The sequence below is a fragment of the Echeneis naucrates genome, chromosome 4, assembly GCF_900963305.1.
Source record: "Echeneis naucrates chromosome 4, fEcheNa1.1, whole genome shotgun sequence".
Classification (NCBI taxonomy): domain Eukaryota; kingdom Metazoa; phylum Chordata; class Actinopteri; order Carangiformes; family Echeneidae; genus Echeneis; species Echeneis naucrates.
Window position 1 is genome coordinate 8,558,457 of NC_042514.1, and position 27,082 is coordinate 8,585,538.

The 27,082-nt window shown below is 42.5% G+C and overlaps 1 protein-coding gene across 1 annotated transcript in view; it reads left to right on the top strand.

Annotated features, from left to right (window-relative positions):
* The first annotated feature begins 10,304 nt into the window (after positions 1 to 10,304).
* The window catches only part of ncanb (neurocan b), an 83,148-nt gene continuing 66,370 nt past the window's right edge, over positions 10,305 to 27,082 (top strand). The window contains exons 1-9 of the mRNA XM_029500109.1: positions 10,305 to 10,371; positions 11,185 to 11,414; positions 11,576 to 11,744; positions 16,401 to 16,575; positions 18,601 to 18,728; positions 22,194 to 22,487; positions 22,917 to 22,936; positions 23,462 to 23,709; positions 23,788 to 24,293. Coding sequence (XP_029355969.1) covers positions 10,305 to 10,371; positions 11,185 to 11,414; positions 11,576 to 11,744; positions 16,401 to 16,575; positions 18,601 to 18,728; positions 22,194 to 22,487; positions 22,917 to 22,936; positions 23,462 to 23,709; positions 23,788 to 24,293 — 1,837 coding nt within the window. The remainder of the gene's footprint in view (positions 10,372 to 11,184; positions 11,415 to 11,575; positions 11,745 to 16,400; positions 16,576 to 18,600; positions 18,729 to 22,193; positions 22,488 to 22,916; positions 22,937 to 23,461; positions 23,710 to 23,787; positions 24,294 to 27,082) is intronic.

Consider the following 27,082-nt stretch of genomic DNA (forward strand, 5'->3'; position numbering starts at 1 on the left):
CACAAGGGCAATGAGTTGATCAGTATCCTTTGTGTACTCACACTCCCTCCCTCTCTCTCCATCTCTGTCTCCAGGTGCAGCAGGATGCAGGGCCTAATGCCTACATGTGGACTGCAGCCCCTGCTGGCCCTCCTTCTGCTTCAGACTGCATGCTGTGGTGAGTCCTCACTGAACTGGAGGCTGTCCCTGTCTCCAGACCTACAGTGGACAGTGCATAATTTAAGATAGTTCCTCTAGATGTTTGGAGTCTCTCTGATGTATCGGTTGTGCTGCGTGCCACGTGTGGTATAGAAATGAAAATGACTTGAAGATCCATATTTGAAATCTAAGTTAGGCATTTGCAACTTGTGCAAATGTGGAGCTTCTGAGGATAAAGCAGACTGATGCGTTAAACCCACATCAGCTTTGCCCCCTGTGGTCTGTACTGTGCTCTGAAAAAACCTGTTATACTTATTGCTACATATATTTCGGGTAATTCAGTTTGCAGGTATCAGTTTGTATGGTCGGTATCTTGAAGGCCTCGACAAGTCGTGTTTGTATATCACTATATTCATCATGCACAAAGTACGATGCGAGTGCCCTTGCTAGATTTAGGCTGATGCAGTTGTTATTTTCCAGATCAGCGGCCACGTTGTTTAATTAGTAAATATAACGCTACGCCCATCTGGCATCTTCGATGTCGTGTGGTTGAATTGCTCTCCCAAACCACTGGGAAGTGAGGGGTCAATAAAAACTTGCTCTTAACCAGATTACTCTACACGAGCACGACAAAGAGCACTGCATATGTACATGAGCTTCAGATGTCAGCTGGATCATTAATACACAGCCTCAGGAGGACACAGTCTTTTTGGGCTATCGTGTGTTCGTTTCCGTTTCTTGGACATAAATTAGGTGTTTGTTTTTTGTTTGTTTTTTTTCCATTCATCCAAAATACTCCACTACATTCTTTACATTGCTCGTAACATTCTGAAAAGTAATTTTAACACGATGATTTGTGTTGTTGATTTACTCACCTTTCTCGTACACCTCAGGGGGCTGATCCCTGTGAGTGCTGGGACTGGACTGATAATGTGTGTTACAGACCAACGTGCACGCACCTCGTACGGTTACACAGTGGCCTTGTGCATGGACACACCTTCAAATGCATTTGTGCCAATGAGCTTTTGCAATTGCAACTCACAATAATTTTTTTGACATAAATCAATCTACTGGTTAATTTCACATCAATCAACCAGATTGCATAAATAATGCAAACTGCCCATTTGTTTGTCTGAGATTCAAGTCAGACATCAAATTAGTCATTTTGTTTCTTCATCATTCCGACAGTGAAGGAAAATATAACTTTATTACAATGTAAAAAGTGGAAAAGCCGCTCATTGCCACATTAGAGCACATTTGAAATGATTAATAATTAAACAGGTCCCGATTAATTTTCTGCTCCAAAACTTTTTGACTCAATTATCACCAATCAAATTTAGCATCAGCAAATTCAAATATTGCTTAACTGTAATTGGTACATTGAAACACGAAGCAGTGAAAATGCCCAGTGTTTCTCTTACTTTATCCAAGTGAAGAAAAGACACAAACGGAAATCTTTTCAGCAGCTTTGGGAGAAAACGTCTCCACGTTGGAGCCGATCATTCGTGGTAAGATGACTGAGACAGGTTTTTAGCATTTTTAGACTCATGTTTCCAGATATGTGGACTGTGAGGATGACCGGATGAACTGACCCACAAAGTTAAGGGTCCCGATTTGGGATTTGTAACTCAATGCTGTGGCTTGTTGTGTCACCACTAATGAGAGCAGACTCCCTTCCACACCGGACCGGGTCATGATGACATTTCCTTTGTCCGTCCGCCCATTTCCCTCAGTAACACTGTGCATTTCCTGAACACTTGACAGGCCATCACAGCTTAGCTAGCAGCCCACTTACTCTTCTCGTTTCATCTGCTCATAATTACCCCAACACCACTTCTAAAAAGAGGCGAGAGGATGACATCTTAAGGGGAAAAAAAAAAAAAAAACAACGCTGAAATTTCAGAACTTCGCATTCATCCTCTCAGCCATTTTAGAGAGAGAGAAACGGTTTCTATATTTTGTTAAATCTCTGAGATTTTTATGTCTAATATATATTTGCAGGGCTCATTAAAATTCACTTTGATTCGGCTGAAAGGCTTGAGTTTAGGATCTTAATCCTCTCATTATGTGTCAGCAAGTTACACAAACTCTGGAGAGAGATTCAACATTTTTGCATTTGTTTGCATATCAGTTTTACTGACTTTTCTAAAACCTTGCTTGAAAGAACGACTGTGGAGGAGAGATATCTAATGAGGGTATGTTGAACAGAAAGCCAAAGCCTCACTCTCTTATGGTTATTTAGCTGAAACTACTGTGTCCGTGTTGTTTGTCTGTCTCTACATCTGGGCTGCTTGCTTTACATCCTCCCTATCTGTGGTTTTGGTTTTATCGGTCTGCTGTGCCGGGCTCAGCAGGGATGAGTACACCACACAAGCATTCGCATCCCTCAGTCCATCTTTGCCCTCTCTGTTCTCTCCTTGTCCTCCCTTGCTGTGTATCTGCATGTGTTTGTGTTCATGTAGGACAGACTGCACGCCCCCTCAATGCTCTTGGTGGCCTCCCTGACCGTCTGCTCCTCTCCATATTGTATTGTGCTTTGTTTTTTTTTTTTTTTTTGCCTTCTGTGGAAGTAAAGAAAAAAAAAAAAAAACTATGAACTTGGCATCGGGGTCTTTGTGTAACTCAGGGCTTAAATTCGCAGTCGGAGATGATGAAAATGCAGCCAACTCCTCTGTCTTTGTCAGTGTGGGTATAGGTTTGTGTGGAAACCCTCAGGTTACATCTGCCAGGTAGTTTGTGCAGCCAAATCTGCAGAGCAGCAAGCCGACACACACACACACACACACACGATCACATGGAGCATCTCTGAGGAGCCTGGTAACGCACTAACGTGCCCTTCAGATTCGCATTCTGTTCTGGAGAAGTTAGATTTTTGAGGGCATTAACATCTTATTGTTTTTGATTTCTCTCTCTGCCTTCCTGCATTGTTTTAGGGTGTGTGTGTTGGAGGGGGGGGGGGTTCAGCTCATTGACTATGGAAATAGTCAATGGGAGGTGGAGGACTATGGGGCAGGTTGGCACTAGGTCTCACCTCATGACACTCAACTCAGCAGCCCAGAGCGACAGATTAGGGATGTGTGCATGTGTTGATGAATGCGTGAGCGCATCTGCAAAAAAAAAAGAAAAGAAAAGAACATTCTGCATGGTGATGAATTTAAAATGTTGGCTGCGTGCCACAAGAGACGGATACGTCATTATGCCTCAGAAGGTGCAGAATTAGTCACGGCAACAACCTCAAGGGTCTTACTGTGAAGCCTGACATGGGGTTAGGGTGATGGGGAGTCGGCTCAGACTGGGAGACTGTTTAGAGTGTATAGTATGTGACTGGGTGATCGTGAATCTGGGAAAATACTACAGCGAATATGCGGATGTGAAACGGAAGGAAATCTGCCTGTGTTAATTTTGGCACCTTATTTTGATTCACAGTGTGATTTCCTGCCAGGTACTTTGCACAAAGTCATTGAAAACATCCTACTCGAGTCCTCAATTGTAATTCGCCTTCACAGACATTCGTCCAACGCATTGCTGCATCACGTCTTCCTCTGCTTTTTTTTTTTTTTTGTTTTTGACACATGTATGAGGAGCCTCCAGGTGAAATGCGTCCCTCATTTGCATGAAGTGAAAATAAAATGTCACTTTCAAAACGCCTCCCGTTTTCACATCACCAGTCAAATATCAACAGGATGAAGCTTTGCGTTGCCTTGCGACAGATTCAGTGCAGATGTAATTAGATGCAAATTGGTTTAACTCACACATCAAACCATCCAAGTTAAAAATGCCATAAAAGAATTACTCATAAAATGTCCTGGGGGCTTCATGAATTGGCTTCATAAAGGTTCAGAAGGAGAAGACAGGATTGAAGTCTGTCGTAGGTGTTCAGATCAGTAACCAAGCTGGTTGTTAAAACACACCGATGGCTGATAGTCAAGAGCCAACTTCTGTACCGGTGGCGCAGCACATTGAACAAACAGTTTTCCCAACACAACTGCTGCCTTTGTGTATATTTCCCACAGCTGAATGCTGTTCTCACCTGTTGCAAGGTTAGTGTATACTTCTGATCCAGACGCACAAGGGACTGAGTCTTCTTAGTAAATACTGTCATCATTGCCAAACTCTTGGCTGTTTGAACAGGACCACTAACTAACTGCCGCTCTCACTGCAGAGCTGCATTGCCATCCGATGCTTAGATTTCTCTGTTGACTGTCTGGGTTTAGATACAAGCTACCGAGCCTCCAATAAAATTAGCGCCATACTATTTATTCAGTGAACATCTAGAGGAAAATTCTAATTAAATGCGGCAGTCAGTCCTACCAATAAGATAGAGAAAATGCCAGCACCATTTTGTTAATGTCAGTGGATACACAGGTTTTCGTTTTGTTTTTTTTTTGTTTTCTTGACAGTGGTTATATTTAGTCCATCCTATATTGCTTTTGTTCCTTTTTAAGAGCTGATGACATTAACTATAATTAGTGTTGGAGGCATAACATTGAATTGTGAGATTCTGAAGAAGACATGCTGATGACTGGCTGATTCTGGGGATTAGTGTATACATTTTTACATTTGTTTATTTATCACTTTACTTTTATTGCTATTTCTTTGACTTTTCATTCTCTTTGTTAGGTTGCATTTCTTCCTTGTAGTTATTTCTCTGGAAGAACTCAGGAGGACAAAGGAGATAGCAATTTTATGATATCTGAATGACAGCCCCCTCCCTCTTGGCCTATTGGCTCCCTTCTCTATATTCTTTCCTGTCCTTCTCTTCTTTTTCATATATTTTATTTAGTCGCGTTGTTGTTGTAAAAACTGTTGTGGAGTAATATTTTTACCGATGAAATTTGCCCTGTTAAAGTGAGAATGACTGACTGTGATAAAAATTGAAGGGATGTTCATGCTGGATCGATGAGGGAATATAGAGCAGGAGGAGGTTCGGAGTCAAGTAGAATGGGGGGAAAAAACGGGCGTGCGAGAGAGACATGAGGAGAGGACCGTGGAAAACACCAGAGGAGGGAGGGGAGCCGGCACACGGGACAGGAAGGAAGGAGGAGCGGGGAACGTAGGAGATGGAGGGGTGCTTTTGGGGAAAAGATCTGGAGAATTCGAGCATGGAGACATCATTTGCAAACCCTCCCTGATCCCTGCCTGACAGACCTGCTGCGCACGAACAAACAACATGAATATGCACACACACACATTCACACAGGAAGCAGTACCGTGGAGTGCCTGGGTATGGCCAGGGTTACATCTGCGTACCATTTTGTCTTTATTTGCGGGTGTCTTTGCGTATTTGTGTGTGCTTCCTGTAGGAGAAAGGAATCTGCACTGCAGTAAAACACAGACAGATCAAACACAGTGGGGAAAGGAGGCAACCCCCCCCCCCCAAAACATTCAATTTACAGTATACAGTACATAGCCTCAGATCTGTACTTTGAAGAGGCTACCCCAAAGCAATTAGTAAAATGTGTGAGTGTAAGTGTGTGTGTGTGTGTGTGTGTGTATGTATGTATGAATGTAAGTGTGTGTGTGTGTGGGGGGGGGGGGGTAAGTGTGTGGCCTGCCCTGATCAAAAACTCCTTCCTTCTTGTTCCATTTGCGGTGCCTCTGTTGCCATGGTTATCACTTCTGGGCTTGGTCTGGGCCATCTCGGCTTCAGCATCTTTTCCTTCTCTCTTCCTGAATGATATCAGCGTTTAAAGAGCAGCCGTCACTCTTTTCATGTAGTTTTCACCGCATCCCTTGTTTGCTTCATTTCTCTTTGTGCGTTGCCCAAGGTCTTGTTAAAAGGCTGGATTTCGCCAAGTTCATTTATAAAATCACCAAGACAGCAAGCAGTTTCTTCAGACCTTGCACTTGCACAACAATGAACCCAAAACCCAGGGCTTCTCTCCGTGTGATGTATTATTCATATGAGGATAAAAACGATTCACTTTCCCACTCATTCTGAAGTGTTTCACTTAGGTCCTCTCCGATGGTTTTATTTAATCCTGTGTTTATAGCATTTGATACAGCCCCTCATTGGTCTTTGCTGTAAGAGTACGTACTGTATCCATGTGAGTCTTCCTCTGGTGGAATCTAACTAACTACAGAATTTCCATTTAATGCCACTTCCTGCTCCAACTCCAAACCACATATCTGATCCAAAATTTTTGTCAACTACATATGATGATTTGTAGATGAGACACATGACTTTGTATTTTTATGTATTTATTTTTTTAACAAAGAAACAGCTCTATGAGCTGGAGCTAATTGAGATACATTTGTGTTTATGCACCAACTACTATTTGCTCGATACCTTCCCCCAAGTAAAATTTATAGTGCAGACACTTGTAACAGTATGTGTATACACTGCGCTTTTTTTTTTTTTTTTTTTTTTTTCTGGAAACTGTCCAAGCACTACTTCCATTCCTGGGAAAGGATTGTAATCTGATAGTAATTATAGGGAAAAGGGAATCGGTGTTTGTTTCACATCGGATTGATTGCTAGTATAACCTCGGGTATTTAAGTCGGAACACAGCAGGACAAGTGAATGTGCAGGAAACAAACAAAAGCAATCAAATATTTGCAGATTGCATTTTATTGTAATAATGGATGCAGAGTTGATGCAGAGTTAACTTGTTTAAATAGTGCAGTTATTCCAAGGACATATCTCATGAATTCAACAAGTGCTTAACACAACTCCAATAGCTAAACATACAATAAAATATGATATGCCTCTGCCAGGTTATATGGAAATTATGAGTCTGTAACCATTAAGTAGTTCATTCATGAGTTGAACCGCATCCATCATCTTCCAGATTAAAACTCAGAGAATTTCAGAACAGTTTGACCTGAGCCCGCTACAGTCCAGTTGTGTTGTATCAGCTGTCATTTCTTAACACAGTGATCAACTAATGGCACCAAGCCTCTGTCAGACAGCTCATCTGTCATGATTTACGACCTCCTCACACTTGCACAAAAACACACACATTTACACAAACACATAATCAGCTGACACGCAGGCGGCAGGAGGGGAGTAGCGGCAACAGAAGGGGATGCACTTGATCACTCCCGGTAGCTCTTGACTGGCAGACTGACAGGTTTGATGTGGGCAAATTGAAGACAAAGGGGCCATTATCATTGGAAGAGCTACTGCAGGCACCTCAGAAAGAACAAGAGAGAGAGAGAGAGACAGAATAAGAAAGAGAGGGTGCGAACAAGGAATGATTCAACAATTCTGTTCCTATTACAGTGAAAATGCCATTACCGCCCACCCTGTGTCTGTGTGCAGCTCTGTGGCAGCCACATAAAGGCTTTCCGACTGCGTTTAATAATTTGAGGGCACCTCTAAAGCAAATACAGATGGGCCAGTTGTGATGATCACGTAGACGCCACTGTGAAACAACAGAAGGAAAATCAAAGCTCTGTCCGCAGGCTGCTGGAAGCTTCACTTCCAGGAGGAGCCAGAGCTTGCGTCCTCTCCCACCGTGCCCTTCTCAACACTCAGAGTAAAAAAGACACACGATGAGGTCAATAAAAGACCGGCTGGTTAACATAAGTCGGCCCAACCAGCTTTGCGCTTTACAATCCGATGGTTTCCGATGGGGGAGTTTGAAGCATTCAGCTTCAGCCTTTCCTCTCCTTTTCATCACCTGTTGTCCAGGTGAGCCTTTTTTAGAACAGGATGACAAAACAATTACATGTCTAAAACTGCAGCCTTGTGGCGGCTGTGTTTGTGGTAACATTTCTATCTAAATGCAGATTTGATAAAGCAATAGCTTTGGAGATTTCACTAATTTACATTCATTGCCATGTTGGAAGAGTGATTGAGTGAGTGATATCTCTCTTTCTTTTTTTTTTTTTCTTTTTTTTTTTAACACCTGTCTTGCAATGTAACTCAGACTCCTCCACCAGGAGATCTGAAATTGATTTCATGTTATTTAGTAAAACAAAAAGCAGCACTACCCAGGAAACAAGTGGACAAATAAACAATAAAGTGGACAGAAAGACTGAAAGGTTGAAGCAGAATGTGAATGAGACTGAACTTGTGAAGCTTGGGCGGCATCATTTGTGCATTGGCAACATAAGTAGTGAAATGTTGCCTAAATGATGCTCACCCAGGTGGAACCTGGTTAGAAACTGGCAGGGATATGAGACATTATTGATACCTCTAAGCGGAGGAATAAATTTGCTTGTTTTTGTTCCTAGCAAGCTCAGGGCAAGTTGTCTGAGAATCTGCAGTTTGATTGTCTTCCAGGACTGCACTCATTGTGTGTGTGTTGCAGTGGGAAGGGCACACAAGTGAGCGTGAGGTAAACAAAGAGGAGTGATCCTGGAGGGACAAAACAAAGAGAGCGACAGCTCGGCGTGGAGTCTGATAGCTTGTTCTGAAAGGTGTGTTCTTTGGGTGACTGTGTGTGTGTGTGTGTGTGTGTGTGTGTGTGTGTGTGTGTGTGTGTGTGAGCGAGAGCACAAGTTTGTCATTATGTCAGCCTTAACTTGCACCTTTTCCTGAGACACAACGTTACTCCAGCCCCACGCACACACTTTTTCCATCACATGCTCTTGACTCCCTTTCCACATTGCATCACTCCCATTTCATCGTTACACATACCGGCATTTTCCACTTCAGTTTTTTTGTTTGTGTTTTCCATCGGCTGCCTCCGTCCACCACTCACACTGCTACACTGTCATTTTGAAGTAAGTTGTGTTTGTTCATCTTTCCCATCGCATCGTTTTTTGTTTGTTTGTTTTGTTTGTTTTTCTTCTCCCCCTTCCATCAGTCTGAGAGAACAGTGCATTGCTACTGCTATCAAGTAGAACAAATTCAAAAGGGATTTTGTTTTTTGCCAAACCCGCTACCATCACAACACACACCTGACCTTGAAGGCCACCATGTTCTTTTGAACAATATAAAAAATGTTTGTTTTAAAACTGTATTGACACAAATATTAGAGAAGCCTGAATCTCCTCTGACATAAATGATAAACTATATGATGCTGATACAAATAGAAATAAACTGAATGATATAAAGTTTATTGAATTGACTTTAACAAAAAATTAGCTATTTGAGAAAATAAATTGATTTTCTTTCTTTCTGAGAGTGAGTGAGGAAAAAAAACGCCACATCAATGTGATATATTCACTTAGTTAGCCTAAGAAACAACTTTTTTTTTTTTTTTTTTTTTTTTTGATTTGATGGAATATTATGAGGTCGGTGGTAATATTTTCTTGTAATTTTCCAACAGAAATGATATTTTCCAAAACCCTTTAATGAAATATAGATATTCCTTATTCGCATGAAGAATAATTGTCAGAAGCATCTTGGTCTCGATGAGGGCAGTCATAGCTCACGCCCTACCCTGCTTTGCTCATTTATTTCTCAGTCACCCCCTTTTCTTATCCTCTCATCCATCTGCCTTTGAAAGCCTCATGCATTTTGTTTCACAGGTCACCTCACTCAGCGGGCTGAACTCCCCTCAAGTGCGAAACGAGAGGCCATTTCAGAGCACAAATCCCGTTTGGTGCAGCCATGCGAGGCAACACTGATCAGGTGGCGAGGGAGTCACACCGGTAGTGCTCGTCTGGGCTGATGTCGGTGGGAGCGGTGCAGGAGCGGGTGTTTGTGTGTGTTTATGCATCTGATGGGTGGAGGAATGGGATGGGAGAGTTGATGTTAAGCTATCAGGGAAGAGGCACTCAGCTTCTTAGCTCCAGCAACTGCAGCAGCATAACGGGGGCAGGAATGAGCAATGACAGCTCTTCACACTCTGTTCAAAGGCACATTAACCATCCAGTAAGGAATGAAAAATGACGGCTTCAAAGCTGCATCTTAGTGTGTTTGTGTGTGTGTGTGTGTTCGTGTGACTGTGGAGGTTGTGCATTCTGTGGTCCACGAATAGCAAATGAGAGATGCGATGTTTCCAGCTATGAGAGCATTCAAGGGCCGACCCACACACGCACACACGCTCGCGCATACGCTGAATGTGAATCACGAAGTGGCTGAGGGGGAAACCGAATCCAGAAAATTCATAGAAACAGTCAATATAGACTAAAACCTGGAGGAGAGGGAGGCAGAGAAGGCAGAATATGGTGGGGGGGAAAAAATGACAGGGCAGCGCAACAGACAGAGAGGTTGAGCAAAATCCACAGCGGTGTGCCTGTGACCTCTGGAAAAACATTGACCGGTCAATATGGCATTAGATGAAAGACAGGAGGGGCCCCACCTGTGGAGCGTAGCGCCCATCCAGTCGAACGGGAGTACAGCAGGAAGCAGAAACTGCAGTGACAACTGACACAAATGAAAAGAAATCAATAGGCTCACTTTCTCCAACACTGCTGTTCCACCTACCCTGACAGTGTTTATTCAGTTATTTAACTCTTCTTTGGCCCCGTCTTGTCTTAATTCACTTTCTTTGCTTTGCGCATTTTTTTCCCAGCTTGTCAGGCCATTTTCACTGCCAGCCAGCTGATATAGCCGTAACTTAGCAACTGACAATGACATAAGCAGGGCTAAAAAATTACAAGTTGATTGAGAATGGATACACTGATGCTCAGCTTTTGGGCAAATTAGATTAGACAGAGTGACTTGTTTTTGCCAGCGTTCTCAGTAGTGACAAAGGGAAACAAGGCTGATAAGGGAAGTGAAAAAGAGCCAGGGGAAGGTTCAGCCTGTAATGTTAAACCTCACACTGTGCGCACTAGATAAACATAAACAGCCAGAGCTGATGATAACTTATGTTACTGCTGCGGTAAGATTGGGAGTCACATTTTTCTCTGCAATACAAATGAGCCGCCTCTGTCTTTTCAGGCAAGGTGACAGAGGATCAGAGGATAGTAAGTTTGTAATGGAAGTTGAATGTGCCCCAAGTAAATTTCACTTCTTTGGTGGTGGTCATGGTAGTTTAAGTGCCAAAGAACCGCTTGTCATTGATCCTATAATGCATAGCCCCCTCTGCTGTGATTATTTTCCTTTGCAATGCTTCCAGAACAAGTGATGAACGAAGGTCTCCTCAATGTAACAGGAGATAAAGCTGTGCTGACGTCCATTCTCTCCTCCTCTGATCTGCTCAGGCCTAACTGATGCTGACACTGTGGTGAATATGCGGAAAGTGACCCATCAGACCATAAGTGAAGAGCTGTCCAAAACTGTTCTGCTTCCCTGCCTCTTCACCCTCCGCCCCAGTGCCACTTCATCCCATGAACCGCCCAGGATTAAGTGGACCAAGGTCTGGGGTCAAAGAGGCTCAGACGGCCTGCAAAAGGAACAGTCGGTTCTGGTGGCCAAAGACAATGTGGTCAAGGTAGGCCTGGGAATAAGGGCAATATCAGTGGGATGAATGATTTTTTTTTTTTTTTGGGAAACCTTGGACCTGAACCTGGAAACCCAGTGGCGTGTTCATTATTTCAATCACCCATTTTCATAATTAATTCTTTTCCACCCTTGGCTCCTCTCCATCCTCAGGTGAAGAAGGCCTTCCAGGGCCGCGTTACACTGCCCGGTTACAACATCAACCGCTACAACGCCAGTCTTGCTCTGACCGGGCTTCGTTCCAGTGACTCGGGTCTGTACCGCTGTGAGGTTGTGGTGGGCATCAATGACGAACAGGACACAGTCCCCCTGGAGGTTACAGGTAATTAACATGTTGACTTTTTTTTCCCCATTAGTCCGCTATTAGGAATTCAACTTGGGAAATTACATGCCAAATTGTTGTTATATGCGTATGTGTGCGCTTTGGAGGTCTCTGAACATAGATAATCTGATAATTTATGGTGGAGGTAAATATAGTTCATATTTTAATCAAGCAGACAACACTGAGTCATCATATGGCTGCAAGCTAATATACTTGCTAAACTTCCAGAAGTTCTTATTGTTCAGTAATTTGAAAGCCAATAAATCTCCTATCTTGATCATTGATTGATAACCCAGCAAAAATCTTCCTTAACACCAAGTGAAAAAAATGCTATGTTTAAAAACTTGGTAGCTTTAACCAGCAGCAATTAGTTCATTAATTGTGGAAACTAAAAGTAACACTAAAGAGAATTGGTGTATCGGAAAATAAATCAACATACTGTAGCTGTGACGAGAAGAGTTGGTCAAATTAAAACCAAACTTTAAATGTCACTAATAAGAGGTTTAAAAAAAATGAATCTTAATTTTGTCTGGTTAATTAAGGAGAATGAAGAATTAAAATATTCCTTGGTGATCTTGCGATTGTTAGCCAAGCCTTTGAAAATAATAGCTGAGGGACATGATCATGATGTATTAAAGCTTAATCCAAGACCGGTCAATAAATTAACGGAGCACATTTAAAAACAACATTGACCAACGCGCTTAGTCAATGAATATTCAATCTTGTTTCCATCATTGGTTCTAAGTATGTGAAGTTATCACCTTGCCACATAGCTGCTTTTGGTTTTCAATCTGATTGCTGTGAGCTGCAGTTTGTTTATGAATGTTAATTCTTGATAATCGCACTCAGACTATTATTGGCATAAAGATGGAATAAGAGAAAATACAGACTTTACAATCATAACCAACCATCAACCATTCTAGATATTTCATGTGCTTTTACTTAAACATTGTTGACCCAGTGCCACTCAGGCGCTGTTCATGCACTGAGAGCCTAACAAAAGCATTAAAGGTAGGACCCCAGCAGTGTACACCATTATCAAGGTGGTATGGCTGTTGGTGGCTGAACTACATGTTCAAACCATTTCCTGCATTTTCTGGATGTGGGACAGCCGTGCTTGTGTTACTACCAACTTACCTGGTGGTGGTTCACTGTAGTAGAACTATAATTACTGTGTGAGAGTAGTTCAGCTGCAGAGCGCTCATCAGTTACTTTCCAGGTCACTCGCTGTTTTTAAGAATAAGCTGCTATCATTCAAACCACAGGGAATCGCACAGCGTATTAGCCATTGTACAGTATGCTGCCGCTTCCCTCATTTTCCTGCAAATGTTATAAACATGAGCTCCACAAGCCCAGCAGCCTTTTTCTTTTGCTCCAACACTGCGCACTACAATGGCTACATCATCTGCAATTGAGAGTGGCACAGATTGTGTGTACTCCATTACCTGCCAATGGCTCTTATGTGAATATGTGTATTCACATGCCTGTGTGATTGGGGGCAGTTGTGCGTTTGTGTTGGTCAGGACGTCCATGCCTTCATAATGTTTGCTTTTCGAGTAGAACGCTATCACGTTTTCCAAGAAAGCCTGACGATGAAGCGCACCACATTATTCTCCATAAAAGCACTTCACATGCAGTAACCAAGACCCCGGTCACAATGCTTGGGAGACCCTGCATCGTCCCCCTTTAAGACAATCGATTAACACACGTGAAAATCACTCCTTCAGAGAGAAAGCAATTATATAGCCGGCGAGGAGTAGCCATCTCCAGGGCTTAGTCTTAATTGGCAGTCACACTATGTGGCAGCCACAGCCGTCCTCACACTAATTCTACAGAGTGCTTAACATATTAATCAGCAGGTATTCATACTGCTCTCCTGTATCAATATCATATTAATCCACACAGTTCACAGACTAATTTGTGTGTCTCTAAGCCACGAGATGCCCCACCCCTCCTGCCATCTGTTACTCTCCCCTGCTACTTCTTCCTTACCCGGTCTCTGTATTGTCTTCTTTTCTCTTGGCACATATTGATTGGTCAGTTGGCTGTGCTACACCAATCAGAACTCACTGCCATCGATTGTGCGTTTCAACCATTGTCTGTGGTTGGATGTGGCTGCCCACCATTATCTAGTGCGAGACAATAGATGGTTTATCAGCACCAAACACAGCTAAAAGGAGTGGGGAGTGTAATTGCTATATATTATATGTGCTTACTTAAAGCTGGAACGCTACAAGACTTGCAAATAGCTTCAGCATGGCTTGGTGCTCAAGAAGTTTCTGGGAAAACAATTCTTTTAAAATACTGTTTTACCGAATGTTTCAAGTATTTGGCTTTTCTTGCTGAAAGTTGCAAGAGAAGATTAATACCGTTTTCATTGCAGTAATTATTCAACTTCCTCTTTCCGGCATAGCAAGGTTAAGTTGGCATTTCTAAGTATGAATAAGCAAATCTAAATCTTTCTGAACTCTAAACTCCAAATTTCCTAAAAGCAATTCCTAAAGCCATAACTTGTCATGTTGCACTTGGTTTTTGTACTAATTAGACAAAAGAACTATAACACGGTGCTTAGAGAGTTATTGAAATGTTGAACTTTAAACTGCTGCCCATTTTCTAGCGTTCATTTGAAGCCTGGTTCCAGGAATTCACTAATGGTGAGCAAAGATGGAACCCACAATGCAGATCAGGTACAACTGGCAGTTTGTTACAACAGTGGTGCTCAGTATATACTGTGCTCAAGAAAAAAACAAGGAGTGCAAACGGACAAGGTCACAGGGAAGCCAGCGGGAGCAGGAGACGACAGGGCTGGGCGAGGCAGAGCTAAGGGCAGGCAAGAAGCGGGGCTGCAAGAAAACAAATCCACAATCCAAAACGTGGTCCAGATAAAACAGGCTGAAGTCAAATGCAAAATGAGATCAAAAATAGTATGAAAAGGAACAAGAGGCCCAAGAGCGTTACCACAGAGGATTAAACAACAAATTGGCGAAGAGACCGGGTTTATATCTGCTGCAGGTGAGAGGAGTGGGAAATCACTTTGACGGGAATCTAGCGTGCAGAGGACGACAGATGCAGAAGGTTCCAGAAAGTCCTGCCCAGGCCCCCGGGATGAAGGAAAGGATGGACACAAACACAGAGAGAGAGAGAGAGAGAGAGAGAGATCGTGACAATAAGTTTGCTGTCCATACTGAAGAGGAATATCATGCCATTCCCATGTCGCCATGCCCAACAGAAAACAAGTATACCATACAGCCTTATATGTTCCTCATTGATTTAAAATTTGATTCATTTGGAACTCATTACCTCGGTATTATGACACTACCTGTGTGTATTTAAACAAATAAATGTGCATAATGCTTAGATTATAGTGTAGTGTGGTTGAGTAAAAATACACAACACCAAGGGAAACAGCTTCATTATTGCTGCAAACTGTTTGCCAGGGATCACGTAGTCATAAATGGGGGCATTCTCTTCCTCCCTCTGGGGGCATGTGTGAAGATGCTGAGGGTAAAAATAGAGGGATAAATTATTGGCTACTCGCCCTTCCTGTGGAATTTGACTTGATGTCCCATACTGAGAGCAAACCCTGTTGTCCCGTGAGTGTACATTTTTGCCGGAGAGCTGTAACCTGTGTCTGGACAGGATCCCGTTGCTGCATAGTAGAAAAGATGGAAATTAGGAGAAGAGAGAAGGAACAAAAGCAGGAAGGATTTTTGCTCTACATTGTAATGAGAATAGGACTGAGATGATGAAACGTGTGTGTGTGTGTGTGTGTGTGTCACACAAATACACAGCACACTGCTTGCTTTCTGTGCCCATCGCCCGGAGTGCTAATGCTCAAATTGCTACACGGGCCTCCATCTCACAGGAATCGCTGTCACTCTCGCAGACAAAGCCAGAGAAGATAAAGGAGTCGTGTTGGTAGCCAGACGCCCACTGACTCCTGTGTCACTGGTTGCTGCTCCCTCGGGAAGCAGCACTGTGTGAATGGCAGGCAGGTGTGGGAGGTGAGGGAGTGTTAGATGGACACTTCTGAAGCTATTCCATTCCCATTTAAGTGCAACATATATTATGTTCCTCTCACAGCTCGGAGAATTGTCTCGCTATTTCACCCCCCCCCCCCCTTTTTTTTTTTTTTTTTGCCTACTTCAAATTTTTTTGAACCTCCATTCTTTGTATTCCTGTCTACCTCTCTTTCTGTCACTGCACGTGTTTCCTATGAAGTGTATTTCTCGGCTGTTTTTGTCTTTCCATCATCCACGTGGAGGCAGTTGGAATATGGCAGGATGACATTGTGTGTGTACTGCTAAAGCTGTAAAATAAACATCATCGCCATCTGTCATACATGGTATCCAAGGGCAACATCTTCTCTCCAATGATACAGGCTGATTCTGATACAAATGAGCCTCGCATACAGGTTGCTGAACCTGAATTGCATTGTTTCCTTCCGCACAGATGAAATGTCAGTACATGATGAGGATGTCTTGAGGGCTTTGTTTTCTGTGTGTCTGTGAGTGTGTACGTGTTTCAGTTTTAATGGCTCGGGGGGGGGGGTTGCGGTTCATGAATATTTCTGTTACCCAAAGTTCACAGGTCCTACACTCATTCAGCTGGTTTCTGGAGTTGCCTTTTATCTCTTATTCTGTCGCTCTCTTCCAGGTGTGGTGTTTCACTACCGAGCCCCTCATGACCGCTACGCCTTGTCTTTCGCTGACGCCAAGAGAGTGTGCGTGGAGAACTCAGCAGTCATTGCGACGCCAGGCCAGCTGCAGGCTACATTTGCTGATGGCTACGACAACTGCGATGCTGGCTGGCTGTCTGACCAGAGTGTCCGGTGAGGCTTTCGAAACAGGGTTTTAGTGCAGCAGGTGGTTGAAAAATATAGTACGTTGCTATGGGACTGACTCTGAAGAGGACACTCTCTACTATCGCCATGGTTACCAGTGTGATGTAACACAGAGCCTTTAATAATGTCAGCTTAAGTACAGTCCTCCTTAGTACGGGAGATCATGAAGGGTAATATTCCAGCAAAATAAAACGTGTGCGCAAGGAAATAAACAAGTAAAATTAGCCCCCTGGTTAAAGTTGACATAGCAACACATGCATTATGGGAGTTATGAACACAGTTTTAAGCACTTCTTTGGGTGATAAAAGTACTCTGTGTAATGGATGCAATACTCACTGATGGGAAATATTTCTGTCATGCATAGTCTTGTTTTTGAACATATATTTTTCATCAGGCAAATAATGAAAGATCTTCTTGTGTGTTGTTGGCTAAAATAAGAGAAATATCTCAAATATGGCCATTGAGACTTTATTTTTCGACATCGATCTCTCCTGCATGACAAATGTGTCTGAATGTCATGGATTAAATAGTAATCAACGGTCCTGAGCTGAAAATATCAAGGTTATTTTGACAGCTCATGTTTAATGCATTAAGTTGCTATTTTAAAATCTCTTCAATAATTTGCAACATGATCAAACATTGTAACAAAAATAAATGCACTCTGCTACTAAAAATATGTCTAAAAGCCCAAGTCATGACGAACGGTGCATAAACAGACTGATAGCAAACTTGATCTTTGTGGAGTTTTTAAAAACCTGTGCAGAATAATTGGACCGAACTGCTTATTTGCGCCACACTAGATACGGAGTTAACTGAATGCGGCCCCTCTGAACTGTCTGTCAGGCTGCTGCTTGTGCTTCAGTTTGCCACCTTCAGTCATGATACCAGAGTCCATCTCTCAGCAGCAATCTACATTTTAATAAATAAACTGTTTTTCCAGTCGCCAAGCAGACTGACTGTTGTTCTTCTGACAGTTTTTCACAACCTTCCCACGGTGAAGCTTCCTTGCCGATTTCTTTCTCTCCTACTTTCCTGCTCCTGTTGTTTTCACCAGGGAGCAATATAATTGGTGCAGATCCAGAAGGCTCTGTCTCCACATCAGCCAGAAGGAAAGTGTCCAATTAATACGGTGAAAAAATATAGACATCAGCTGTCGTTCCGTCAGCCACCAAGCAGAATGAAAGAGGCTGAGGCCAGAGACGATACAAGATCTCTTGTTATGCTCTGATGAAAACAGGCTTTTACTTACATGCGGGCTTGTGTGTCTTCTGCTTGTACATTTGACCATATTTTTGTGTCTTTTCACAGTCCTACCTAGCAGTCCCTATATGCCCAACGTAATCTTTTTATCAGCCTCTTTGCCCGTGTCCTGATGCTGCTGAGATGAATGTTCTCAAGGAATAATTGCACAGTTGGAGCTTGAATATACTTTTCTCAATCCCACGGGCATGCCATATCACTGAAGCAATTCCTGATTTTTCTTAACCCCTCTTCCAATCTCATCATCCCTCCCTTTCTTTCTTTCGCTCACTAAATCTCCAGCGTCACTGGCCTTCTTATATTGCTAGAGCAATAATCATGTTTCAATACGATTTAAAAGTAAAATGGAAGGATAATTTTTCTGTGAAAGTCAGACCGAGGGCAAGAGAATGAAAATAAACAAGATACTGTGTGTATTGAAGTGTTTTGAAGTTGTTGTCCTGAGGTTGTTATGAATGCCCTACCGTGGCATTTCAGACAGTCTGAAGGGAGGGGGGCATATTTTTGTGTCTCTTCTTTGGGAAATATATTTTGGTAATCTCTGGGAAGAAGACATGCTTAACCTCATTGTATTCAGGGGAGGAGATGATAAAAGTGTGCTGCAGTTTTCATCTTACTTTGTGTGTGAGCGTGTGTGCGTGTGAACAGACTTATCCTCATATGACAGCCTTTTTTTAAGGCCTGACTGTATTAATCTCCTTCTCTGTTTTTCTCACTCTGCCTCTCTTCCTCTCTCTTGGTGTGTTTCTGCAGGTATCCCATTCAGTCACCTCGACCTGGTTGCTATGGCGATCGCGAGGACTCACCTGGAGTCCGTAATTATGGCAATAGGTCTCCTGATGAGCTGTTTGATGTTTACTGTTTTACCAAGCAGCTCCAAGGTAAGAGTGCAGAGCTTCGACCATAATTCTGAGTTTATTCATGCCTCTGCCTACTAACTCATGGATGTGCAGCATGGGACCCCTGTGACCAGGACTTAATACGCTGTTAGGTCCAAAATGAAGAAGGGAGGAGACAGGAGGGGGGGACGGGGGGCTCATGGACGTAAGAGAGAGAGAGAGAGGGAACCAATCTAAAGTCCAGCTACAGCCTCCTGCAGGCAAAAGCTAAGTGGGTCAGTGGGTTTATCCCAAAACTTTACTTTTCAATTTGCAATGCCCAGAGCAAGTGGACAAAGTGGACCTGGAGCAAGTGGACAAAATGTCCTTAGCTCATGAAACATTTCCTGTGAACAATAATACCGATGATAACCCGAGCAGCATGCTCTTGTATTTGGAGTAATATTCATAAATAACAAATTTAGAGAGTTCTCTCTTTTTTATCCAAAAACATAAGGGCAAAAGTGTGAAGAATGGATTTAATAGTGTATCAGCACTTCAGTATTGCTTTGAATGTCACCATATCTGCCTAAATAGCTATTTCCAAGTCCAAAGGCACAGCATAGCATATCTTCTGACTTTGTACTTCAAACATTAAGCTTAAATATTTTTCCAAGTTCTTGCTAACAATTTAAGGAGATTTCTATATTAAAATCAAGTGATCATTTCTGTAATCTAGTCTATACTCGATAAGCAGAGAATTTAGTTATTCAGGAAATGTCTGTTCCACTAAATATGCTCAAACATTGAACGTTGAACAATATTTTTGGTAATAATAGTAATTTTCTAAATTAAGATGCCAGACATTTTCTCTTTCCAATTTCCCCAAAAGTGAAAATAAACTGCTTTTACTTGTCTCTAATATAAAGTAGATTGAATGTGTGAGGGTTTTCCACAGGAGATTATACAATATAATCAGAAGGTGTTCGCTGGACCTCTGGGAAATTATGATCTGACATTTTTAACAATTTTCTGACATAAATGGAAAGAAAATAATGAATTGTATTCGGAGATCAATCGACAAAGAAAATAACCATTAGTTGCAACCTTAGTTAAAGATTAATTATACCAACAGCTGGTGCCTGGCTTTTTAATAAAAACAGCTTTTAGACATTTGTTAAGCGGTTGGCTGTTGTCATCTGTTCGCCACACATGACTTGCTCTTCTCACTGAATCAATACTTTGTAATTATTATCCTAAACTTCAGCCATCAGTCCCATGCTCACTGATTTGTTCCCACTGCATCTCAGCTCCATCCCGTTCTTCACATGTAAACTCAGTTTCCCTTGTGTTACTTTAGGAAAAAAAAAAAAAAAAAAGACTTTTATGACACTCAAATTGCTTCTATCCCAGGTTTACCTTCATGAGAAGTGTCAAGTGGCAATATCAACAAACGGCGCTCATATTCTGGATTAACAATGTAATCTATCCCAAATGATTTCACCTCCTGCAGAATCACAAGCACAGCAGGTTTTTTTTAACAGCGCAATCAGACACAGTAAAGGGCTTAGTTTATCTGGGTCACTTGATAAGAGGTTCTTCCACTCCAGCTATTAGTAAACATAAAAGTTAAAAAGTTACTTGAGATATCTGGGTAATGGAAACCCTGTGTGTAACTGAGATGTTGAGCAGAGAAGCATAGATCCCTCTGGACTTTATATCAATTTACTGTATGATTCAGGGATATTAACAGCGTGACTGAAACATTCATTCATTCATCTTCTACCGCTTATCCATTTCCGGGCTGCGGGGGCTGCTGGAGCCAATCCCAGCTCACACTGGGCAAGGGCGTGGTACACCCTGGACAGGTCGCCAGTCCATCACAGGGCCGACACACAGAGACACACAGAGACCATCAACCACTCACATTCAGGCCTACGGACAATTTAGAGTCACCAATGAACACAAACATGATGTCTTTGGACGGTGGGAGGAAACCCACGCAGACGCAGGGAGAACATACAACCTTTCTGTTGTGGCGCAACAGCGCTAAAGACAATGCTGCCATGCTGCCCCAGATGAAACAAACAACACATAATTCAATCAAAATTAAGTTACTAGCAAAACTGGTGTTCTCTCCCTTTTGTTCAATTAACACCAGATTTTGTAAATTTTGACGGAATATTTATGACAAAGAGACTTAAAGTTATCTTTTGCTATGACTGCTATTGTTGCTTTGAACATCCTTCAAATATTCTTTTGATCAGGAAGGGTTTAGAAAATGGATACATACTTTGTGCCTGTCACAAACCTTTACATAAACCTCTGTTGATGATCTTTCAGATACTTTGAGTTCTAAAATTACAAATGTTATTAATGTTAATGCACCACTTTGGGCATGCTGGAAAAATCTCAACCATTATGTTACTCAGTGTTGCTTCTGACAGTGTTTGACCGTTTAGTATTACTGGACTGGAAAACTGACTCGGACTGTCTAACACCATCTTAGATTAGTTCAGGTCTGGGAAGACTTCCTTCTTCACATTTGGCGCTGAAGAAGGAAGACAAAGTTCCTGCAGAGGGTGATTCCCTTTCTTTCATGTTATTATCTGCTCTTAATTGCTGTTAATAATTGCACTTTGTTCAGATACACGTTCTATTTTGTATAGATCACTTACTTGAATTACATCTGTCTATGACGTGTGCCATAAACTGTCCATACACTTTGCTTCCTTCTCAAATGTCATTCTTTACAAGCTCCCATTCTGTTTCCTTCGCCTTTAATTTGGATTGTATCGCCAGCCCCTCAACTTTCATCTCTCCATATCAGTACAATAAATCTGAAATACCTCTCCGGTCCACTCTTCCACTTCATTGCTCTCCTCACACACAAAGTCACCAGTGGATCATCTCATCATGTAATTTTATCCGTGCTGTGCAGACAGAGGGGTCCTCTTGAGCTCTCTCCGTTGTTGTCAAAGCTCTATTTTTGCATCATTATTTGATCCACATCACCCTTACCTCTCTCCAGCAGCTCTCCTTCTTCCTCACTCGCTTCCCTGTACTTGTTTTTTTTTTTTTTTTTTAGATCCTTTTTTTGCACCAGCTTTGAATTCAGAAAACTGCCTTTATATTTTCTCTACTTTGATTTACTTATCATTTTAGGCAAAAATAAAATGGATTCTTATGCATAACAAGTAAAACTCTTCTTTCATCCCTCTCCTTCAAGTTTTCACTCATTAATCCTTTGACAAAGGATAAGAGAAATGCCTAGAACACACTGTGTTGTCTTTAAACTAAAAGAAAATGCAGACTCATGTGCACACAGCACAAAAATAGATGAAGACTAAATGTACCTACATCACTTCGTATGAGCAAAAAGGAATGGCAAAACACTCTCACAAAAAACCTTCTTTAAAAATCAGCCAAACAAAAATTATCTTAGTCTGACGGTTTAAATGCCTGCAGGCTGACAACCCTCTTCTGTCACACACTTAACAGAACTCTTTGTCTCACTTCTGCTCCCAGGTGAAGTCTTCCACTCCACAGTACCAGAGAAGCTGAGCCTGGCCACAGCCTCCACCCACTGCCACTCCCTCGGAGCCCAGCTGGCCACAGTTGGTCAACTCTTCCTCGCCTGGCAGGCCGGACTGGACCAGTGCGATCCCGGCTGGCTGGCGGACGGCAGCGTCCGTTACCCCATCAATGTCCCGCGGAAGAACTGCGGCGGAGATGAGCCTGGAGTGCGGACCGTCTACAACAACCCCAACCGCACTGGCTTCCCTGACACCACAGCGCTGTTTGATGCCTACTGCTACAGAGGTACTGCAAACTCAGTGTTGCTGTACAACATGCACCATCATTCTGGTAATTGTCATGGCAACAACAGGGAGGTCTGGGAACTTCCTCCCCAATTTGGTTTTTGATTAGCACGTGAGGTGTTGTAGTTGTGAGGAGATTGTGTGACTTTTGCAGCCTCTCGGTGGATATGAGGGCTTGCATCTTGTATGAAGCGATGCCTGAGAGAGAGAGAAGAAGGGAAACGGGTAGAAAGGGAGATCGATGAATGAGCATGAAGTCCAACTGGGGTTTGCAGTTACTCTGTCTGACCTTGTCCTTTAAAGATGTACCAACTGAGAGTTAAGCTTTACAATGAAGTGCTTTTAAATCGCACTAAGTTATATTTTCCTGCTTTGCACTGATTGCAGAAGAGTACAGATTGATGTTCGAAAACGATAGCTCCAAAGATAGAGAAAAGAAAGAAGGAACGAGTGACATTTTCATCTTTCACAGTGACCGATTATAAAATTTTCATTGAAGCGAAACAACCACATAATCCAATCATTTTAAGTAAACAAGAACAGCATGACAGCGGAGCAGCGCTGTCTGTCAAAACAAACAGCTGATAGATGAACCTCTGCAGCAGCAACAATGCTGAGAACAAATTGTCTTTGATAAAGCTCAAAGATCAAAATTTTGTCTGTGTAAATAATGTTATCAATACAATTACATTAATATATACATGAACACTTTATATTCATGTTTTCTCATATTTCAGTTTAATCTCTTGAAATAGCAGATTCACTCGAAACATTCAAGTATGATTGTAATCTTGTTTCACAATAACAATAGCATGTTTACTGCAGTAGAAAGAGAGAGGGCAACTGAGGTCAAGTAGTGCGTTTGTGTAGCAGCCAATAAAGCTGGTTTTGTGAAAACCAACACAGGTGCTTGTGGTCAATTGTGATAATTGTGTTTTTGCAGCTCACCAGCCAGCAAGCATCCATGCTGCAGAGGCACAGGCTTTACACCAGACCAACATCAACCCAGCGGTGCAGGCCATCTCCTCTGTCACTGGAACGCAGCGCAGCGCTGTTTTTCCGAAGACCTCCACCTGGACGGGCCTGGTCGACTTGGACAAAACAGGAGTGAACTCCATTGCTGTGGACAACTCCTCAGAGATTTCTGAGGAGCATGTAATCATCCACCTCAGGCCTGAGGACAGTTGGAAAGAAGCGCAGGATGATCCTAGAAGCATCCAACAGTCAGCCAGCCAGGAGGAGATTGATGGCCCAAAGAGTAGTAACATTTTGGGACTTTCTGACCTTGAGAACCTGGAAAGAAATGGAGGTTCTGCCCACGAGGAGGAAGATGGCACCTATTTTGGATCTGGGACCCCAGTATTATCCTCGACACCTTCTTCAACTCCCAAGCCACAGACAGGTAGCAGCATTTTGGCTGAGTTTGTGAACACTCTTATGAGACCCTTTAGGTACTGGACTGAAGGAGAAGTCGGTGAAAAGAAAGAAACGGCACATACAGTTCCCAGGAACAAGCCGGTAGAGACACAGACGCAGAGTGACCCATCCAGCAGGAACATAAGTCTACCCAAAAGCAGCAAAAACAAGGGCAGCCTGGACAATGCCATCATGGAGCACAGGGACGGTCGGCTTTCCTTCAGGGCTCCTGCCAGCGGACTACAGAGTACAGCAGAAGGGCTGTCTGAGCGGGAAAAAGAAGTAACGCCATTGATTCAATCAGTATCTGCAGACGAAAACACAGAGAAAATCGACACCAGCACACCAGCCTCCAGCACGTCTGCTGACATCCCTCGGCCCACTGTTAACGGTAAGACTCCAACATTGATTTTGTTTCTACGTCTTTAGGTTTGGCCTTTAACCTTTAAAACAAATAACCAAGTGTGAAATTGAAATAGAAACATGGAGGAATTGAAACATTCTCATACCAAATGAATGCATGGTGCATTTAAATGTCACTGGCAAATATCAGATCTGATGTCCCACTTTTTTAAACACCCTCTGCCTCCCTGTTCCTCTCTCCCTTCTGCTCCAGAGTATGCGATAATATATTTTTCTGCAGGGCAATTTGAAGTACTGCTGTAAATTTAATCAAACACTAATTGCAAACAAACAAATGGGCCATACCACATACAGTAATGCAAAATGTGATGAAGTGGAGATTGTTCTGCTTTCACTCTTATTTATTGACGACATGCTTTGTTTACAGTATAGGCTGTCAGAAAGAGTAACAGCTAAGCTTGAATTTTAATCTACTGTGTTTCTATAAGAGGTTAGCTCAAATACAAATAGCTTGGGTAGAACAAAACCAGAAATTGATTAGAAAACAATGAAAGCTGACTAGACATGGATGGAAGTCTGCGGTGTCTGTGCTGAGACACAAAGAGAGAGGCTCTGGGGGAGTGTGAAAATTCTGACAAATGCAGGGATACCTTGTTATTCTCAGAGTGCTATTGTGTACGTGTGTGCTGCATTTGTGAGCTCTCAAGTAGCTACCTGGACACCCTGTAAGACGTGGAACATCCACAGCAGGGGGAATTACCCTCAGGAGTGGCGGGACGACACCGGTGAGGGGGGACAAAAAAATGACCAGTTCACAACTTTCAATTCATGGTTTCTTTAAAGCATTCAACCCCAAAATCAGTTCCTCTAGTTTATAACTTGGGGGCTGTGGTAGACTAAAGATTGGAGGGATGGCTCACGACTGGAAGGATGCGAGACCAATAACTACTCGAGCAAGGCGCACACAGTCACGCCACATAACGGCACAGGAGAGAAATGCACTGGATAGAAACCAAGAAGTGTGTTGCACCCTTGGGTGGAAGAAGGTACTTTTTCTTCTAATAGCCACTGCAAATAAAACATCCTTGGCATCAGCTAAAGGGGGAGGTTACAAAGTAAGACTAACTCTCTTCCACAGGCAGCCAGAAGAACGATTCAATAAAGGTGCTACGCTTTTCTCACCTCGCAATTGCAGGCTTTATTAATATAAATACTCACTGCTGTGCTACCAGAAATCCAATGCAATCCACCCGACGTATTAATGAAAATCCAAGTGTTAGACAGTATGCATTATTCACACCCGTATCCAGTTAATGTGGAGGTTGGGCTGTCTGTCGTTCGCGCTCACCTCCATCTATGTCTCTGCCAATTAAGTCTCAGGTCTCTGAGGGTAGGCGGTAATGACTACTACAGCAGGGATGAGTAACACAAGAAAGGGAGATGAGGAGACCGAGGAAGAGAGAAGAAAGGGGAAGTTGGAAATAGCGAGCTGATTGGGAGACATTTCTTTCTTTAATGTTGCCGGTTGATGGAAAGTTGCCCAACTGATGTCTCTTCTTAAACTGGCATCAGTGAGGTGAATTGACTCTGTGATTGCACACCACAGGCTATCCCTTGAATTTCAACACTCTTTAGTTATTGATGGTGCCATGTTGGCTCTTTGAATGAGATGGGATGGAAAACTTCTCAGAGCAGACAAATCACCCAAGACAGAAAAGAGGGAGGGGGGAAAAAAGGCTCTCTGAATGGATGATATTAATTCAAAACATTTTGAACAAGTATCATATTCTCCTTGCTGGAGTGTTCTGCATCCAACAAAAGCAGGGTGATAATGAGCTCCACATTCAGGCCCTGGCTGTGTGTGAAACAAACAAGTCTCATTCATACCATTCATCAATCCCAGAGTGAATTGTTTTGATAGGAGAATTGTGTCTGGACTCTGACATGATTCATATGACGTGCAATAACATCTCCTCAGTGGGGTTATTTTTTATTTATTTTTTTTTTTTCAATTAGATGCCATATCTGCAGATGGGCTAAGGTGGCACTGGTACCACCTCTCTCCTTCTGCCTCACCCATCATCTGCCTCCACTCTCACAATTTAATATCATTTCTGTCTGACCTCAAGGAGTCGCTCAATCCGTTCACTCCAGTAAAGAGGAGTCAACGCAGCAGAGCCAGTCTAAATGGGGTTTGTTTGTGTTTGTGGTTATTCCATCAAGCCATCCACTGAACAGAGCTGAAGCAGCAGAGATGAACTTTAACCATGCTCTGAGTGTTGCCACGAAATCACCCAAAGCTATGCCTATTTGTCTCATTTTATTTATTACTTGGGTCATTACACAGATGATCAAACCAGATTAATGCATTTAATTATCGCCACTTTCTTCAGTGTGTGTACTAAAAGTATGTAATTAGCTATTTGGGTTATTAATAGGATAATTATGGTGGGGTACATGGCTCGTATGGAAATGAACCACAGACTATAAACCTCACTTAAGCATAAGGCAACAGCAGACCTTATGAATAATTTACATACATCTCAATACTTAATGCAAGGACATATTTGTATATGTTTTCCATCTTGTGGTGATTCGTTGTGCTGGCTGGTATTCCACATAACTTCCCCCTGTTCACTGAACTGAGGTCAGCCAAACTGAGCAGAGCGATGATGATGGAAGCAACACGAGCAGGGCCTCTAGTAACCCAACAGCACTCCAGCTCTTAAAAAAAAAAAAAAAAAAAACAACACACAAACACTGATCTGTGAGTCACACATGCATACAGCATGAATTATTGATGGTGTAGACAGAGTC